We start from the raw sequence: 18913 nt of genomic DNA, 5'->3' as shown, positions 1-18913 counted from the left end.
TCCAGTAGTGTGAGGAATAAAGGACCTTTGGAACTGAGAAGTTCAACAGTGAGGTATGTTTACTGCATATTGGTGCTGCTGTTCAGCAAATCTGGTTGAAAAGGGGATCTGGGATCAATTGTGAATGTGAAAGATGTTAAAATACAATTTATGAAAAATTGACAAGCAAGAGACTATCCGCCATTGGTCTAAGTCATAACTGCTAATACTGGAAAACAGAAAACTACCACCACGAATCACTATCTACATGATAAGTCTCTGGCAGAAGTAGACATCCAAACCGTTGAACATTATTCTACTAGAAGATCAAATGACTTAAAGCGGGTTGCATTACATTGATTTTATCACTGTTATAAAAATATGAGGCCTTACGAACAATACCTAACTTTTGTGCGGTATTTGCTGAAACTTTCATTAGAGGTTTCTCAAAAGTAAGTTGTATCAAAAGTCACACCTAGCATAGCTAAAGCTTCACTCATTCAGCAGAGTCCCATCCACCTGCAAGGTAGGATAGGATGGAAAATCTTTATTAGATCTGCTAATCAAGTGTTCGTTTGACTGGAGTTCAGTCTCATACACCATTCACAGATCCGGTCCATGTCCTGGTAGAAGCTGAGGGAATCAAAGAAAATTTTATATTCATGGGGATATGTAATTTTCTTTGCTAGCTATTATACATGTGTTTAATCTGTATATTTGGTCATTTGTTATATGAAATTATGATGTATATTTTCCTTGATCTTCAAGCATTATCTTATTTAATATGCATTAATTTTTTTACCTTCATTTTCCTTTGTTAATTTTTCTATCATATTACTTCATTTATTTGTTTTCTTCGTTGGAATGCTCTCTCTCTTTGCACTCTTGAGTCTACAGCATTTTGCTAACAATTACCACTACTGTACTTTAATAATAATGGTAATAATGTAAACTTGAAAAACATAAGGCCAACTGTGAAGGTTGTAGGGTTGGCAGAATGGTTTTCAGTTCTGCTTAATTGACAATGTAAATGATGGTACAGTCTGATTCATCAATTCGCCAACGCTTTTTGGTGCAATTGTCATACTGTGCTCACCTCCACCTAGACTTTGACTGGCCAGACACAGCCATGTGGACGAATGACTTTTGTTTGTTTACAGATTTTGTCTGCCAGTGGCCTGTTTCCCAGACAAAGTCTGGTTGTGTGATCAAGACTTACAGGTAGAGTCTGTTAGCAAGCATTGCCAAGTTCTAGTTTTAACTTACCAAAACCATCCATTTCTAAAACAACGCATGCCAGGTTTGTGATAGCCATTAAATTTCTTTGAAAGGCCATTCAATCTATCTTCTCTACCCAACAAGAACCAATATTAAGCAAATTCTTTTGCATGAATTTTACTTAGGCAAGTTTCTGTTCTTTCCGATAGAGTTACAGTTATCAGGGAACTTGTGGTTACGATACAAACCTAAAAGGAAGGCAATCTTTACAAGTGATCATTATAAAATTCAGAAAAATTACTATCATAATGTTGTGTATCATTATCATTATTTGGTAGTTTAACCAGATCACCAAACACACTAAAAACCATTAGCCATGATAGGTGATTACAGACCACATCCCTCAAGATAAAAAGTTGCCTACAATATTCACATACATTAATCAAATTTTGTGGAGATATAGTCTGTAACTGAACATAAAGCTAGCTGCAAAACCTTTCCAGCAAGATTGTGTTGCAGTAAATGCTTAAAATAGAACTATTGTCCAGTTTCCTACATCCCAAAGTTTTCTAGTATATTTATAAAATTAAAATTAATATGTGCAGGAAATATGAAGTTTTAGATATTCCATATTTTTCTCAATATTAAAAAGTCTGTGGGTTTTCCAATACAGCTAAAGAGGTTACAAAAAACTCGCCATAGGATAAAATGAATATATTACAAATGGACAGAGTAAGCAAGAATGATGCAAAAAATTATTTCCTGGAAAGTATTATTCAAGAAAAACTTATAAATCTTATACAGTATTTCAAGTTGGGATACTTTTCTCTACAACTTACATCAAATATGCCTGAGCCAAAAAGGTCTTTAGGACAACATTAAAGTAAGATTTAGTTTAACATTAAAACAATGCTAAAAAAAAAAAAAAAAAAAAAAAACTTTACTCTTCAGTTTGGCACATGTTTTCTCAAGAACAAAAGTTCACAAACTCTTGGGACCATTCATTTAACTGCCCAGGCACATTAAAACTGCCATAAACTTTATTTTTTACATATGATGCACATTGTGTACTAAAGGCTTTTAAAATTCACCTTTGTCACTGATAATAAACAAAGAAAAACTAAATATACTCTTAAAATAATCTTCAAGTCAACTTCCTACGTTTTTCGATATAACACACATCAACTCAAATAACAGACTGAATATGATAATGCGCTTTACCGAGAGAGAGAGAGAGAGAGAGAGAGAGAGAGAGAGAGAGAGAGAGAGAGAGAGAGAGAGAGAGAGAGAGAGCACTACCACACAAAATGTACGATGTGACCTGATGTAAATTTCATTACTTGAAAAAATATAATACAGTAATTTTCTTATATTCTTATTTTATTCTTTACATTGTATATAGCTCTCTCTTTCCTTTAATTTTCCTGTTAAATCCTTACTACACATGCCTACATTATCCAAAATAAAACAAGATGCATTAGCCATCCTAGTATTTTAAGGTTTTGGAACTCCTTAGTTTTAGGAATACAATCAACTCTAAAAATAATCACAGCATCAATTATATATATATAGCTCTCAAATGACAAAATATTTCTATTTTCACTAAGGACTCAATGCCACTAGATTAGAAGAACTCAACTGGTCACTTCTTGAAGCACATTTCCATCAACCAGGGAGCAAACCTCAGCTTACTGAAGTGGAAGCAATAAATAAAATCTTCAGGAATATAAACTTATAAACAAAAGGCTTTGAGTAATGTTTACTTCTCAACCAAATTTGCTGGTTATATCATCAATGAGAGCCGTCAGTCGTTGTATTTCTTTTGTTTTCTTTTCAACAGTTTCAGTCAAAGAAAGAATCTTCACCTCAGCTTTCTTCCCCAGCACAATTAGTTTTGCATTCTCATGTTCATGCTTTTCTCTCTCCTTCAGAAACTCTTGCTGAGCCCTATGGAAAAGAAAAATGTTAAATTAAAAAATAAAAACTGCTTTCAGATGACCAAACATGGTTAGCAGACACTTACCAGCTACTATTTATGCAGTATGTGAGGAAAACCTTATCATGACCAAATTTATCACACATCTCCACACCTTTCAATATTTTTTTACAGCTACAAACAATTTAATTAAAAATAAAGACTTGTTACCAAAGCAAATATTCAAGTTATTACTGTAGAATACTTACTCATTAAACTTTTCTTCCAAAGTCTTCAAAATGATTGCAAAACTTTCTTTCTTCTTAACTAATTCAGCTCGTAAAGCTTCTTTTTCTGTCTTCAGAACTTCTTCATTCTTCCTCATAGTTTCTGTAAGTTCTTGCGTTCGCATGTACTTCCTGGTTAATGAATATTCAAATAATTAAAAACAAACCCACATCCAGCCTAACAAATATGGATATCTTGTCAAGTAGAAAGAAATGACAATCAAAGAATATAGACTGGAAGAACACACTGCACACCTGTTACAAAGCAGAAGAAACTACACTTTCTGTGTTGAGTAAGATTTTATCTCTGTAATTCTAAAAATAATGTAATTCATGTAATTGCATATGAACAAAGATTTGAATTTGAAAATGATAGACATCTGCTAAATGCAGAAGCTCTATTCAACAGGATGTTCAGAAAATCCTGAATGTTGATACAACAGTACCAGTTATTACAAAGAACGTTAGACAAACCCTTTCACAAACCAAAATTAAACAAGTCACCAATAAGTATGGTTTATATACAAACACTCCTAAAATAATATTCTTGGCATCTCAACTTACAATGAATGCTTGCTGACACTTATCAGCAACTTATGCAAATACAATACATGATTTATTCTGGGAATGTTTTGAAAATGTTAAACCTTCATCTGTTGTAAACCTTTTAACCCTTTCATATCTGTATAGTTATCACATCACTGAGGGCACATGAGCCCCGATGTGTCTGGGAGCGCTCGACAGTGCGAAAAAATAATTATTTCGAAAATTCAGCAAAAATAGAAATTTTATGCCAACAACGTTCATTTTGCTGTCCTTTTTTTCTAAATGTTTATATTTTATGGTGGAATAGTCAGAATAAGAGTCCCAGCCCTCTAAATACAAAAAAATGTGAGTTATTTCACGAAAAAAAAAATCTTTACTTATTTTCATATTTTCATTCGTAACCCAAAAACTATGAATGTCAGGCGAATGAATTATTTTTTATGAGAAAGCCAACAAAATTCTCTAAATATCGACATATAAAAGAATGGAAAACGAATAAGTCCAGCTGGTGAAAAAATTTATAGAAAAAAGGGCAAGAAACAGAGCGCTCTGCCCGGCGTATGGTGAGAATTATCGCTAGAAAAAAGATTTTTTTGAAGAGCCCTATCTCGGTTATTTTTCATAGAAATTACTTTGTAAATATACGAAAATGTAGAGGAAAAGTTGTAGAATAAAGTGAGAGTCAAGAAAAATGGCTTTGGTAACGGCAACAGTTTCAATTTGACGTTATAAATAGATTGAAACGAAAAAAAAATGTTACCGTTGTCAACATTATCGTTAAGTAGCTCAAAAGCTATAACAGTTAGGCGAATGGATTATTTTTTATGAGAAAGCCAACAAAATTCTCTAAATATTGATATATAAAACAATGAAAAACGAATAAGTCCAGTTGGTGAAAAAATTTATAGAAAAGAGGGTAAGAAACAGAGCGATTTGCCCGGCGTATGGTGAGAATTATCGCTAGAAAAAAGTTTTTTTTGAAGAGCCCTATCTCGGTTATTTTTCATAGAAATTACTTTGTAAATATACGAAAATGTAGAGGAAAAGTTGTAGAATAAAGTGAGAGTCAAGAAAAATGGCTTTGGTAACGGCAACAGTTTCATTTTGACGTTATATATTGATTGAAACGAAAAAAAATGTTACCGTTGTCAACATTATCGTTCGTAGCTCAAAAGCTATATTAGTTAGGCGAATGGATTATTTTTTATGAGAAAGCCAACAAAATTCTCTAAATATTGATATATAAAACAATGAAAAACGAATAAGTCCAGTTGGTGAAAAAATTTATAGAAAAGAGGGTAAGAAACAGAGCGATTTGCCCGGCGTATGGTGAGAATTATCGCTAGAAAAAAGTTTTTTTTGAAGAGCCCTATCTCGGTTATTTTTCATAGAAATGACTTTGTAAATATACGAAAAAGTAGAGGAAAAGTTGCAGAATAAAGGGAAAGTCAAGAAAAATGGCTTTGGTAACGGCAACAGTTTCATTTTGACGTTATAAATTGATCGAAACGAAAAAAAAAAGTTACCGTTGTCAACATTATTGTTCGTAGCTCAAAAACTATAACAGTTAGGCGAATGAATTATTTTTTATGAGAAAGCCAAGAAAATTCTCTAAATACCGACATATAAAACAATGAAAAACGAATAAGTCCAGTTGGTGAAAAATTGATAGAAAAGTGGGTAAGAAACAGAGCGCCTTGCCAGGCATACGGTGAGAATTATCGCTAGACATTTTTTTTGAAGAGCTCTACCTCGGATTTTTTCATAGAAGTTACTTTGTAAATATACAAAAATGTAGAGGAAAGGTTGAGGAATAAAGTGAGAATCAAGAAAAATGGTTTTGGTAACAGCAACAGTTTCATTTTGATGTTATAAGCTGTTCGAAACGAAAAAAAAAAATGTTACCGTTGTCAACATTATCGTTCGTAGCTCAAAAGCTATAACAGTTGGGTGAATGAATTATTTTTTATGAGAAAGCCAACAAAATTCTCTCAATATCGATATATATGATAATGAAAAATGAGATTCAGAGCCCTGGTTAAAATCCAGACATCTCTTATGTGATGCACTAACAAATTTCCGCTAGTTTTACCGTAAAAACTTTGCGAAAGCATGTTGGAAACTGTTCTCGATTGACGTCGCTGTATGTAAACAGCCACACGTGTTTACCCAGCCTCGTACGCATGGTCTCTGACAGAAGTGTGGCCTGCCAGGCCTGCGTGGGTGCGATCAGCTGATGTCATTGTGAGAATTTTACTACGTCATGGATTTGCGCATGCACAGTAGAGGAACTAAAAAATTTATAGAAAATAGAGGATACCAAACAGAGTGTTTCCAATAATGTAATCCTACATTTTATAAAAAAAAAAATGTAAGATACGAGAGAGAAACGTGGGTAGGATCAGCTGATTTCATTGTGAGAAATTTACTATGCCAGGGAATTGCGCATGCGCAGTATAGGGACTGCTTGCCTGGCGTATCGATGCCTGAGTTACACGGTCCAAGGTATGCTTTAGCCTATGGAAACCACCAACTGTCCGAAAATAAAAAAAATTTACCCCTACCACATGTACGAAAAATGTCGGTAAATTTTACGTAAAATTACGTCGGTCAGACAAGAAGGGGGGTAGGGGGTTATTGCGTAATATGACGTCAATTGGGCAGGAAAGGGTTAACATATGGAACAAAAGACCATCATTCACTATCACATATACAGTAAATGAAATCAATGTTTGTCTCGGAATAAAAAGAAAAGTTACAACTTACTTAATTAAATCACTGAATTGACCTTCCACTTTCTTCAGTTCTTCTTGATGCTGCTGAACCTCTTCCTTGAGTGCTTTGCACTCCAAATCATATTTGTTCTCCATCAGCAAATGTTCTCTTTCAGCCTCTTTAATTTTTTTCTCTCCTTGTTCAACAACATTCTTGAGCATACACTGGAGGTGCTGTATTGCAGATCTGAAATATAGTACAGTAGTCAGAAAATCATAAAATATTAACCAGATAATTCTATCAACAATTATAAAAGAAAATCTCCTGTGACAAATGAAGGAAGGGAACAAGTGAAAATTGCTTCCCTTCTAATTCTTCTGATAAACTATCTTGGAACAAGTGAAAATTCCTTCCCTTTCAACTCTTCTATTATACTATCTTGGGTTCCCAAGCGCTATTTCCAGCAAGCAGAGTATAATTAGCAAACTCTTTACAAAAAAAAAAAATTACCATAAATAAACAAATACCTTAGATGGCTGTTCTCTTGTTCTAATTCTGCAAGAGCAATTTCACTTTCTTCCATTTGCTTTTTCATTTTCCTGTTAACTTCCTCCAGGACTCGACTCTGCCTCAGCAGCTTATCCTAGAGAGTCAGAATGAAAATACTGAGCTTTGCTGTCATATTAAAACAATCACATTCTGGCAAATGCAGGAGACAAAAGACCATTCTTGTATAGTTTTTAAACTATAATTGTACTGTATAAAAATTCATAAATTTAGAGCACCTACAAGAATGCTTTAGCATATTATTGTTGGGACAGTAAAATAATTCACAAAAGTAGTTGTACAAGGGGCACTAACTTTATACCCATGTAACACAGAAAATTTCTTTTATAGTAATCCAGATGGGATGAACACACCTTGTCTTATTGTAAACCAGCCTTTAGGGAGTTATAGAGAAGCTAATACATATTTGTTTCTGTGGTTGAACAGCATCATGTACCCAGTACTCCTAACTGAAAATATCTTTAGGTATTATCCTAAACTTAAAAAAAAAATAAGATAATCTCCAAGGGCAATATATAAAAACAAGCAATCCTTAGATTTCTCCTGATGAAGGTGGAAGGAGCTCTTGAAAGCAATATAAATCTGTATGGTTATACAAACAATTTCAGAAACTACAAAAGATGGATCTATTTCTCTCCTAGAAGCATTTGCTATTAGTTGTTCAAAGAAATTAATTCTACCCTATCCAGCACTTGCCAACAAAGATCCACATAAATAATGCAAGGACAAGATACTGAACATCTAGACTATAGTCTAAGCCTTACTTGACATTACAACAAATAAACAAAACACATCTTAACCACATCAAAAAAGTTAAAAGCCATTAACATTCTGATTCTTTAGCAATTAGAGTATTCTATCAACTCAACTTTGCATCAAACCACCTGCTATTATTATTATTATTATTATATTCAGTAGATGAAACCTATTCACATGGAACAAGCCCACAGGGGCCACTGACTTGAAATTCAAGCTTCCAAAGACTATGGTGTTCATTAGGAAGAAGCAAGAGAAAGTAAAGGGAAATACAGAAAGAAGAGATACCACTTATTAGAAAAGAAAAAAATTAATAAATAGATAAATAGACAAAAATGTATCAAAATGCAAGAAGAATAGTATTAGGGTAGTAATGCATAGCATTTTCGCTTAAACTTCTGAAGTTCCAATTGCATGACATTCTCTGGTAGGCTGTTCCAACAGTCCAATGGTATAAGGAATAAAGGCCCTCTGTAACCAAGAAGTTTGACAGCGAGGCACATTTACTGCATATTGGTGTTGCTGTTCAGCAAATCTGGTTGCTCTAGGCAGATAAAGAGGACTGGGGATCAATTGTGAATGTAAAAGATCTGTTGAAATACAACTTGTCAAAAAGTGACAATGAGATCATCCATCGACAGTCCAAGTCATAACTGCTGCTATGAGGAAACAGAAACCTACCACCAAGAACCACTATCTAAAAAGAGATAAATCTCTTGCATAGGTGTCCATACTGGAGAACAGTATTCCAGTAAAGGAAGTACAAATGATCTAAAACAGGCTGCACTGATTTTATCACTGTTATAAATATATGAGGCCTTATGAACAATACCTAACTTACGTGCAGCATTTGCTGAAACTTTGAGGCTTTGTTTTAAAAAACGGTAAAAGCTCAGGAATCAACTATGCGTGCACTGACTTAAGCATTCTTAGATATGTTCCTATACAGAAAATGAGCACAATACCATGCAGGAGAAAATCAGCCAGAAATTGTCAAGTATTACTGCATAACTTCATCAAGTTTATTGCCCTAAAGTTAATAAGCAAATTTTCTGCATTTTACGCAGTTCAATTTAATGCAGCAGCTTTGTCAACAAAATTCTTACTACAGTACACCAAATATAGTTAAATGATGTATAGGTATAAAAATGGAAAATTTATATTTAGCATAAAAAGATATCTTAGAATTCCAAGAAAATCAGTACATTATTGAACTTTCCAATTTCATCTATTTTTAACAAAAAACATGCAATGACAGTTTGAATTAACAAATTACCGTACCTGCATCACAAGATGTGCTGTTTGTTCAATTTCCTTAATCTTCTTCAACATCTCTCGTTCAGGTATCATCTTCTCCCCTGGAACAGCCTAAACCAATAGCCAAGTTAGATTGCACAACTGAATTATCAATAGGTTATTCATAAGTAATGCAGGGAGGAGAGAGAGAGAGAGAGAGAGAGAGAGAGAGAGAGAGAGAGAGAGAGAGAGAATAGTTGTTCAATCTGAAGTAAAACATTAACTAATACTAAGAAAATCAGTAGTTCCAAAAAGTTCAAAAGGTTTCCATACATACCGGTTCTTGGAATATCGTGTCATCATGGAAATTTCCACCTTGACTGATAATTGTTGTGTTAAATGCAGTTGACGAACTTGCAGCAGCAACAACAGTGGTATTGTGACCCTCACACACTGTGGCATCATTTAGAGTCATGTTAGCAGTAGCATCCATAACCAACGTTTCATCTGCTTGGGTTTTCAACAGAGGTCTCACAGGAGTTCCTGTTCCTTTGGCCTCCCCTCCTCTCTGAGTCTTTCAAAATAAAAGATTAAATAGGTCTACATATCACTGACCATGCTATCTGAACAAAATGTTACCATGCTAGTTCACTTTTGGACAGTAAAATGTATCTAATAAGAAATTATCTATAAAAACCAATTAGATGAAAGTTAACAGCGTAAGTTGATGGCTTACCAACGATGCCTTCCAGTTCAGTTGCCATGTTTCAAAATTACTTCAAACTAACCCTAATTATGTGTACTGTACATCAGTCCATCACTGACTGGCCATCCTATGCATTTTAAAATAGCCTGAGTTCTCTGCAATATCAGACCAGCTTCATCTGCTCTGCATTGATGTTAGCAAACTATCAAAGGACACCACTCAGTCAATTAGCTTGGTAAGGTAATTATACTATACCTGAAAGATCTTTATAACATCAATATAACAAACTTTAATAACTAACAGAATTTGGCCTGTAACATCACGGTAGACAGGCACACAAGAGGTCAGCACAAGTGAAGCAAAAGTATTTTTGCATCTATTATAAATTTGTTAAGTTTGCTGCATAAGTAACATATAACCTGTCAAAATGACAGTGAAAGTAAATGAAATTTGAAATATTTTGCCCGTGAAATAAAAGCCTAACACCAGACCCAAAAGATTTCTATAAACTTTTCTTTAGCACAAACCAAATATATATAGCTATGTTCTCATGCTGTGAAATGTACCAGAGATATCTATGACACCAAAACAACAAAAAGTAAACTAACTACAGGAAGCAATGAAAGATACAGGAGGCAGCTGTTTATTCTGACCACCTTCAAATATCTTTTTCAGCTTTGTTTTATGACTTTTAAATACTATAAATTTTGATTAACTCTGAAGAACGTATATTGCATTGGCTTTACTTAAAATTAATTTTTATTATCCACAGAGCCAATCAAACAGTTACAGGTTAAGTACAATCTTCATACAATATTGATTTGCAAGTTAAACACAAATAAGTAAAATTATCTGAGAGATACAACCATTAAAAAATTAAAATCCTCTAAACAATAATTGAAGAATGCAAGAAGTGTCTACTATACAGTACTGGCAATTTAGACTACCCATAAATGACCATTCCATGTCTACAGAAAAAATTTGCAAACTATTAACTTTACCACAAAACAAGACAATTACATCCATTACCTAATGTCCAACAGTCAATTACTACTTGAGTAAAAATAGAAGATGGAAAGAGCTTTAACTGTTAGATTAATTGAACTTTAAGCTAGTTTGCTTCACACATTCCAATACTGCATACAGTAGTTTCTCAGTGCCAATCATTTCCAAAACCTGAAGTTTTAAAAGTAAAAAATACTGTAAATGATTTTTTAACAACGATAATATAATAAATTTTTTAAATTTGTATTTTTCCTAGGATATGAACTATAGCTTTCAAAAATGAAGTTCTCATACAAGTCATGTCCCAGGTGTCACTGACTAACTAGAAAAAACAAAACCCTATCAGGTAAGCCGAAGAATCATGCAACCTGAGATGGCCTAACTCATCCAATTTGAGAATCAACCCGATCGCTCCCATGACACAACCCCTATGATGGAAAACATGGGAAAAGCAAGGGGCAGCAAAGGAGGATAAATTCCTTTATGAGAGCTATGGTTTGTATCCAAAGAAAAATACAAATTATTTAAAAATTTGTTATTTGTTCCTCCAGGAATACAAACCTATACTTTCGTAAATAGAGCCTTCCCCTTAGAAGGGAGGACTATCTTTCCCTCTGCTACTGCAGGTGGGTGTGCCTTGATGGTGGCTGAGTTGCCCAGAGGTATCTTCACAGTCTTAGGCCACTACTCACAATTAAAACTATCACTTCCCCTAAAAGGGATTTCAAGTACTGACCACTTCCTTACAGCACTCCTTTTGGTGACCCTGTCTTCTTCCTGGGCAGAGCTCCCCTCCCAGGGTTCAAGGTCCCTACATCACTTCCTGGGCTGCCATTACTGGACCTAGCATGAATATGTCCAGGGACTTGTGCACCAGGTCCCTCAGGTAGAAGGATGTTAAAAGTCCAGCCTTCAGGACCTGACAGAGTGGTTCTTCGTGTAGGCAATGGAGAGACCTATACCTCATATGTCGTGGGCCTAGACTCCTCGAGGGCATCTCCCTATCCTCCTTAGAGTTGTAAGCCCTGACTATGACTTCTCATAGCCAGAAGATAAGTGTTCTTAGATAATTCCTCCTTATTCCTTCCTGTGGAATCTACAGGATTGATGGCTGATAGTCAATATGCATTTAGGTACCTGTCATGCCCTTTTAGATTTGACATGCCATTTGAGGGAGAACCTTGGTAAGGGTTTCAAGATTTCCTTACATGTTGGCATCAGCAAGTTGCAACCGAGATCTATTGTGTCTGGAGTTCCACAGGGTAGTGTTCTTGGTCCACTGTTATTTTCAGTGTATACAAGTGATATGGTTGTTGGCCTGGAAAACAAGATTGTTCAGTATGCCAATGATGCAATAACTGTGGGTAGTCTCCTATTATAAGAAATGAAGCTGCCCTTAGTCTCAATCGAAACATGGAGCAGATTAGTGAATAGTGGTCACTAGGTATGAAGCTGAACTCCAGTAAAACAAAAATACTATTGATTAGCAGATCTCATAAAGATTTTCCACCCCAGCTTTTAACTCATCTTTAATTTGAGAAACATCCTAAGAGTCAGCAAATGCCACACATAAGTTAGGTATTGTACATAAGGCCTAAAATATTTATAACTGATAAAATCAATGAAACTGTTTTAGGTCATTTGTCGTTCCTTTACTAGAATACTGTTCTCCTGTGTGGATGCCTGCTTCTGCCAGATTTATCTTAGATTGAATGGTTTGTGGTGGTAGGTTTCTGTTACATAATATTAGAAGTTGTGATTTGGGCCATCAATGGATGGTCTCTTGTTTGTCAATTTTTCACAAGTTGTATTTTAACAGAGATCTTTCACATTCACAATTGACCGCTGATCCCCTTTTCCAGCACTGAGCAACCAGATTTCCTGAACAGCACCACCAATATGCAGTAAAGATGCCTCGCTGTCAAAATCGTCAGTTCCAGAGGCCATTTATTCATCACACCATTGACTGTGGAACAGTCTCCCTGAGGATGTCATGCGACAGGAACTTCAAAAGTTCAAGGGAAGATGCAATGCATGACTACCCAAATACAATTCTCCTTGTATTTTAATAATTTAAATTTTTATCTATTTTTGATTATTTTGTTAATGTATTTTTTTTAATAACTGATCTCTTCTTTCTGTATTTCCCAATCTCTTCTGTTACTTTTCTAATGAACGCCATATTCTTTGGAAGTTTGAATTTCAAGTCAATGGCCCCGTGGTCTTTCCACATGAATGGGGTTCATCTGAATATAAATTATGATGAACAGCCTCTTATGCACTGGTCTGAGGAAGAATGTCCTCTCCAGGTACTGCCTAGGGGATCTGACCAGACACAATAACATTTCTTCCTTGTCCTCCCTGACTAGTCCTTCAAGGAATGGATTGTAAATCTCTCAAATTTCAGGTCTGGGACCGAGGGGTTCTGTGTCTTGGACAAATTCCAGGACGAATGCCAAGGACAAGGAGGACCACCCCTCTGGGCAGGAGTCATGGGAGAGGCCATGCAATTCTCTAACTCTTGGCTGAGGTAAGGTCAGGTCCCTGTTGGACACCTTCTGTAAGGGCTCATATGGGGGACAACACAAGCTGGTTAGGAACTTTTTAAAACCCACTCTGGGGCTTTGACCTCTCTCAGAAGGCACTTTTTCTCAAAACCTCTGATGATGGCAGAGAGTTCCCAGGAGTTGGAGAAGTTGATAAGCCTCAGCTTAAACATCTGGGTGAGGGCCGCGTTGTATAGCTTGGCTGTCTCTACCGAGAAGGCATTCTCCTGATGTAGGGAGACGAGGAAGTCTGCCACTTCCTTCTGAGGTCTTGACTGGATCATGACCCCTTTGACAGCAATAAATTGGAAGTCTCTAGCACAATATTTCGATTTATGGTGAATTTAAAAAAAAAAACATTTTCCTTACGTCTGCGCGGTAACTTGGCCGAACATCTCAGAAATTCTTTTGTCTCGTTGTCGTAATATTTGCACCGTTTTATATTAGTCGTTACATAAATTTTTATATATGAAAATGTGCGCAATTTCATGTACAATACAACAAAAAATAACTCATGGTTGTAGCTTTTATCAGTTTTGAAATATTTCCATATAAATCACGATAAATAGAAAAATTCGACTTTTCGGTCAACTTTAACTCGACCGAAATGGTCGAAAACTGCAATTGTAAGCTAAAACACTTACAGTCTAGTAATATTCAATCAATTAGCTTCATTTTTCAACAAACGGAAAGTCTCTAGCACAATATTTCGATTTATGGTGAATTTTTGGAAAAAAAAAAAAAAAAAAAAAAAAAAAAAAAAGTCTGAGCATTACGAATTCATGCATCATTTTGTAATATTTTCTCTGTGTTGCTTTGATCGTTTTAAAATTTGTTATATACCAAAATCATCGCAATTTAGTGTACAATACAACTAAGAAAAAATTAACTCATTAGCTTTAACCGTTTTGCTTACAGCGCGATTTGTATACAATTATATACGAGTTTTTTTTTTTCGCTGTCATATATTCCAATATTTATATATGATAATGAAATTTTTTTCTATTTCTGATGGTTGCATATTAAACTTCAGGCAATGACAAAAAAATGAGCCAAAAATGAACTCTTAATCTTAAAAACTAAGCGTGCTGTGATTTTTTGAAAAAAACTTTTTTCCCGCTTCGGCGCTAAGTCACCGAACGCTGCCGGCATACGGGAGACGTTTTTGTAAATAGGGCTTCGGCGTTAAAGAGTTAACTGCTTCTTAAGACCCTGAACCAACAGAGACCTAGGTAGGCAGAATGAATGCCTCACCTCCTGGGTAGTTCTGCCATTTGCTACAAGTAGGAAATGGCTCTGCTCTATCAAATTCTTCCTTTGATGACCTCTCCTCTGTGCAGTCAGCAGAGGAAGACTCCACTGGACAAGAACCTCTGGGCTGGGGCATTAAGCTTACCTGTGCTGCCTTTCTCTCTGTTGCTTCAGTCCGTCAGGTGGGAGCCAGGTAACACTCACGGTGACACTTGAGCACTATTGCATCTGAGAACGCAGTGGATGAGCGGCATCTCAGGTTGCCTGACTCACAGGCCTACCCAATAATTTTTTTTTTTTTTTATAGTTAGTCAGTGACAGCAGAAGCATGCCTTGCATGAGAAACTCCATTTATGAATGTGTAGGTTCTTATTCTGTAAGAACAAATAATATTGTACATATAACAAACCTTATCTGGGGAAGGACTGAAACACATAAGAGCACTGCTTCTTCTGGGATCTGGTTCTTCCTTTTGCCTATGGAAATACAGAAACATTATGTATTCTAAACTTCAGAATCATAAAAACTTCTTTTTCAGCACTGTTAATTGCTGGTTCCTTTCTATACAGTCATGCCCCTCTTCCCTTGCAGTCAAGCATACAATGTCAGTGCAATGTTTAGATTCAATTCTTCATTTTCTGATTTTTTTTTTTTTGTACACTAGTTTATGTATGAGAATCTACCAAAGCTGTTATTAACAAAAGTGGTTCAGTTATTTACTAAAATCCTTAGGTACTTACATTACTTTTTGCTGAACAAGATATGGGGCTAATGACTGCCGGCCTGACACCAGTGGGTCGAACTTCACATACAGCGAGTTCCTAACAAGGTTCAATTTGTCTCCATCTTTGCCGTGTTCACTCAGTGCATCCAAGTCTCCTGGATTGCTGAAGACTGGGAGGAATTATGTTAGACACTGTCCAGTGTAACGGGCATTCCTATCTACGGTATAAACTATTCTAACCATCAGTACAATTTTGTAACACTAACCATCAGTACAATTTTGTAACCACAACTACGTTATGTCCCAAATAAAGTTTAGAAGCACCCGAAACACCACGAACATTCTTTGCTCCAGTTGCACAACATCCTACTGTTATTTAACTAACTGCTGTACACCAAAATTTAAACAAAAGTCATTCTAACCAGTATCTTAAGACACCAACCCCCCCAAAAGTGAAAATTGTCATTATGTAGAGAAGGTAACTATGAGCAACCATATTACTGTACTAGATCTTAAAATCTTGAGCAGACGTTGACAAGCTGCATAACTATATATGAAAGGTCTGAACAATCAGAAAAAAATTCCTGTAATCTTTAATAGCGAAAACCATCAAATATGCACTACAGGTACAGTGTGTGACACATACATAGTACTGTCACTACAATAAGGTACCTAAAATATACTCACAATAGCTTTTTTAATGGATCAATAACTATGAAATAAATGTGAAGTGTACCAACAGTTATTTTGTACCATAATTATACTTTATGTTTAATAAACTACACACTTTAAACTCGCTATAGTCCAGTTTACTAAAGACCTCTTTCACTAACGACCCTCATAAATACACAGAAAAAAACCTTGGTCCATGCTTCAGAAAGATAAGTAATGCCACTTCTTAAGTCAAGACTTACTGTCTTGATACACTCTGATATTACCTTCATTTTTTTTTGGTAAGGGTGCACTAGTCTTTGTGACATAAGTTTTAGTTGCATTCTACCCAAAGGTAAGTGAACTACAGTATAACCAAGTATGACCTATGCTTATCCTTAATACTTTAAATTGAACATGAATAGAACTGAAACTGCAAGTGACAAGAATGTCTCAATATAAATTTTTGAATCTACTACTGTACATGGAATTTCAAGACTTATCTATACTGTAAACTTTTAATTAACCCATTGAAATTTTGGGGGGCTCCCTAGTTCCTCTGCAGCATAGCACACTGATATCCTTAACCTCAGTTGCAAGTCCTTAATTACTAACTGATGGTGCGGAGCTACCATTTATGGCTGATACAGCACAATGGCCAATAATGGAAATACTGTAGCAATTTTTTTTTCTACTTGCTGTGAATGAAATGTGAAATATTTTTTATATTTCAATTTATGCTAGAGACACTTGTTGGAAAACATGCAAAGCTCAGTTATCATAATAAAAAAAAAAAAAAAAAAAAAAAAAAAAAAAAAAAATATATATATATATATATATATACCGTATTTGACGGCATATAAGACGCACTTTTTTAATAAAAAAATGGCCTAAAAAATCCCCCTGCGTCCTATGTAAATAATGTAGGCTCAAAATTTAAGAATTTTGGCCGAAATTATACATGAAACGTCACGTAGATGTTGTAGCCTTGCCTAACATTCGGTGTTATTCTAATAACCTATTAAAAACCAAAGTTTATTATAATTATTTATCATTATCACACTTACCATCACTGCATTTACTACTGCTAGTATCATAATCAATATCTACGTTGTTATTATCGATATTTTCACTAAAATGTGTTAATATCATTATCGTCGTCTACAGCGCATCACCGCATTCCACATTTACAGACTTCCAGTACGTGTGCTGCCACCTATTGGTGATTATCTCGAGAGCTTTACGAATAACAAGGCTTCGTTCAGTTGGTAGTTGGCATTCCTGCTAACATTCTCTTTACGCATAACAACATAGCTTCGATCAATTGGTGGTTGACAATTCCTGCTACTTTTATAATATATAATGTATATATATAACATATATTACCGTAGGTAACATCTTTATTAATGTTTTTGTTGGTTCTGCCGGTAAGAAACAATGTTTACAAATGAATGTGTTGCAATCTATTGGTAAACCTATGAGGTAGCTTTCAGCAGCAGACGAAACATGCGATCGTAGTAAATGGCTGATTGTATAATACATATTTTGATAAATATAAATATGGTAAATAACTTCTTTATTAATGTTTTTGTTGATTCTGTTGGTAAGAAACAATATGCATATGATAACCTAATACTACAGTTTTTACTTACCAAAATCATATGAGCATAGGCTAGGAAACCTTATTTTTTTTCCCTCAATGTCCTGCTGAAATTGGGGTGCGTCCTATGCAGACATGCGTCTTATAAGCCATCAAATACGGTATATATATATATATATATATATATATATATATATATATATATATATATATATATATATATACACACACACACATATACAACAGTGAATCTTGCAATATTAACAAAATAAAAAAATGAACTGTGCCCTGTTTGTGAGAAGAGTGCTCATAAATAAAAACAGTTCTGTGCATATTTTTGTAATCCCTCAGTATCCCTGCTATTACTATGCTTTTATCTACCTTATTTTTATGAAAAGTTATTAAAGTACAGGTTGTTATATCTGGTTAAGTTGTAATGTTCATAAGAGGTTTTTGACTCACTACAATACCTTAGTCCTAATAAGTGTGATAATACTGTATTCTTGCTATTTTGCTTAAAAGTTGCGGTTAAACTATTTAAATATTGACAATGAGAATAGCTCCTATTCAGTTTCCCCTCTCAAAGGCTTGCACCTATATCTACCTACTACTTGGTCCTCTGTTCAATTCAACATATGCTCACGAGTTATTTAATAGATTGCCCTCTAGCCTGTTCTAAGGAAGTTTGGTATTGTTTTCACCAAATTTTCCATTTCTTTGCTCATATTTTAGCAAATCATTCACTTACTTATCTTTACACATCATATAAGTCATGTTTTGTTGAAAAATTTAGAGCCCTCTTAGGTTTATAATCTGTTAATTGTCCATAAGTATTTTCAGCTGAAGACTTCAAGAAAGAATGAAAAGAAGAGAGTTTACTATTTTCTCTTTCCCTATTTTACATTTAGGAATTCTGTTCATTAAGTGCTTGCTAGGCAAGTTCATAACCCTTTGGCTAGTCCAAGAAAAGAAAAGAGAATATGTATTTTCATAAGAGAACTACTGACTACACCTTCAACAATTCCATAGCTAAAAAGTTTATAATCCACCACCAAACTTTACTGATGATGTATGTAACTCACGTGGATCAGCAAAGGCTGAATTAAAGAGCTCTCCCTCAACAGGTTCCTGTTTCTCATCAGAAACTGTTAAACATATCAAGTTTAATATTACATTTCAAGTAAGTATACTACTAACTCATCTAGAATAAC

The 18913-nt window shown here is 34.9% G+C and overlaps 1 protein-coding gene across 2 annotated transcripts in view; it reads right to left on the bottom strand.

Moving 5' to 3' along the window:
• Positions 1 to 1896: 1896 nt before the first annotated feature.
• The window catches only part of LOC136838750 (transforming acidic coiled-coil-containing protein 3-like), a 36143-nt gene continuing 19126 nt past the window's right edge, over positions 1897 to 18913 (bottom strand). Inside the window, exons 7-15 of one of the 2 annotated variants that reach the window (XM_067104216.1) lie at positions 18785 to 18847; positions 15468 to 15621; positions 15137 to 15203; positions 9557 to 9793; positions 9265 to 9351; positions 7188 to 7303; positions 6712 to 6906; positions 3382 to 3531; positions 1897 to 3144 (exon numbers count right to left, since the gene is read on the bottom strand). In XM_067104216.1, the coding sequence (XP_066960317.1) occupies positions 2964 to 3144; positions 3382 to 3531; positions 6712 to 6906; positions 7188 to 7303; positions 9265 to 9351; positions 9557 to 9793; positions 15137 to 15203; positions 15468 to 15621; positions 18785 to 18847 (1250 nt within the window). In that variant the 3' untranslated portion in view covers positions 1897 to 2963. The remainder of the gene's footprint in view (positions 3145 to 3381; positions 3532 to 6711; positions 6907 to 7187; positions 7304 to 9264; positions 9352 to 9556; positions 9794 to 15136; positions 15204 to 15467; positions 15622 to 18784; positions 18848 to 18913) is intronic. The other variant, XM_067104217.1, reaches the window with a different exon arrangement.

Source organism: Macrobrachium rosenbergii, chromosome 5 (genome assembly GCF_040412425.1).
Source record: "Macrobrachium rosenbergii isolate ZJJX-2024 chromosome 5, ASM4041242v1, whole genome shotgun sequence".
NCBI classification, from domain to species: Eukaryota; Metazoa; Arthropoda; class Malacostraca; order Decapoda; family Palaemonidae; genus Macrobrachium; species Macrobrachium rosenbergii.
The sequence above is the reverse complement of the archived record's forward strand: the minus strand, read 5'-3'. Positions and strand labels throughout refer to the sequence as shown.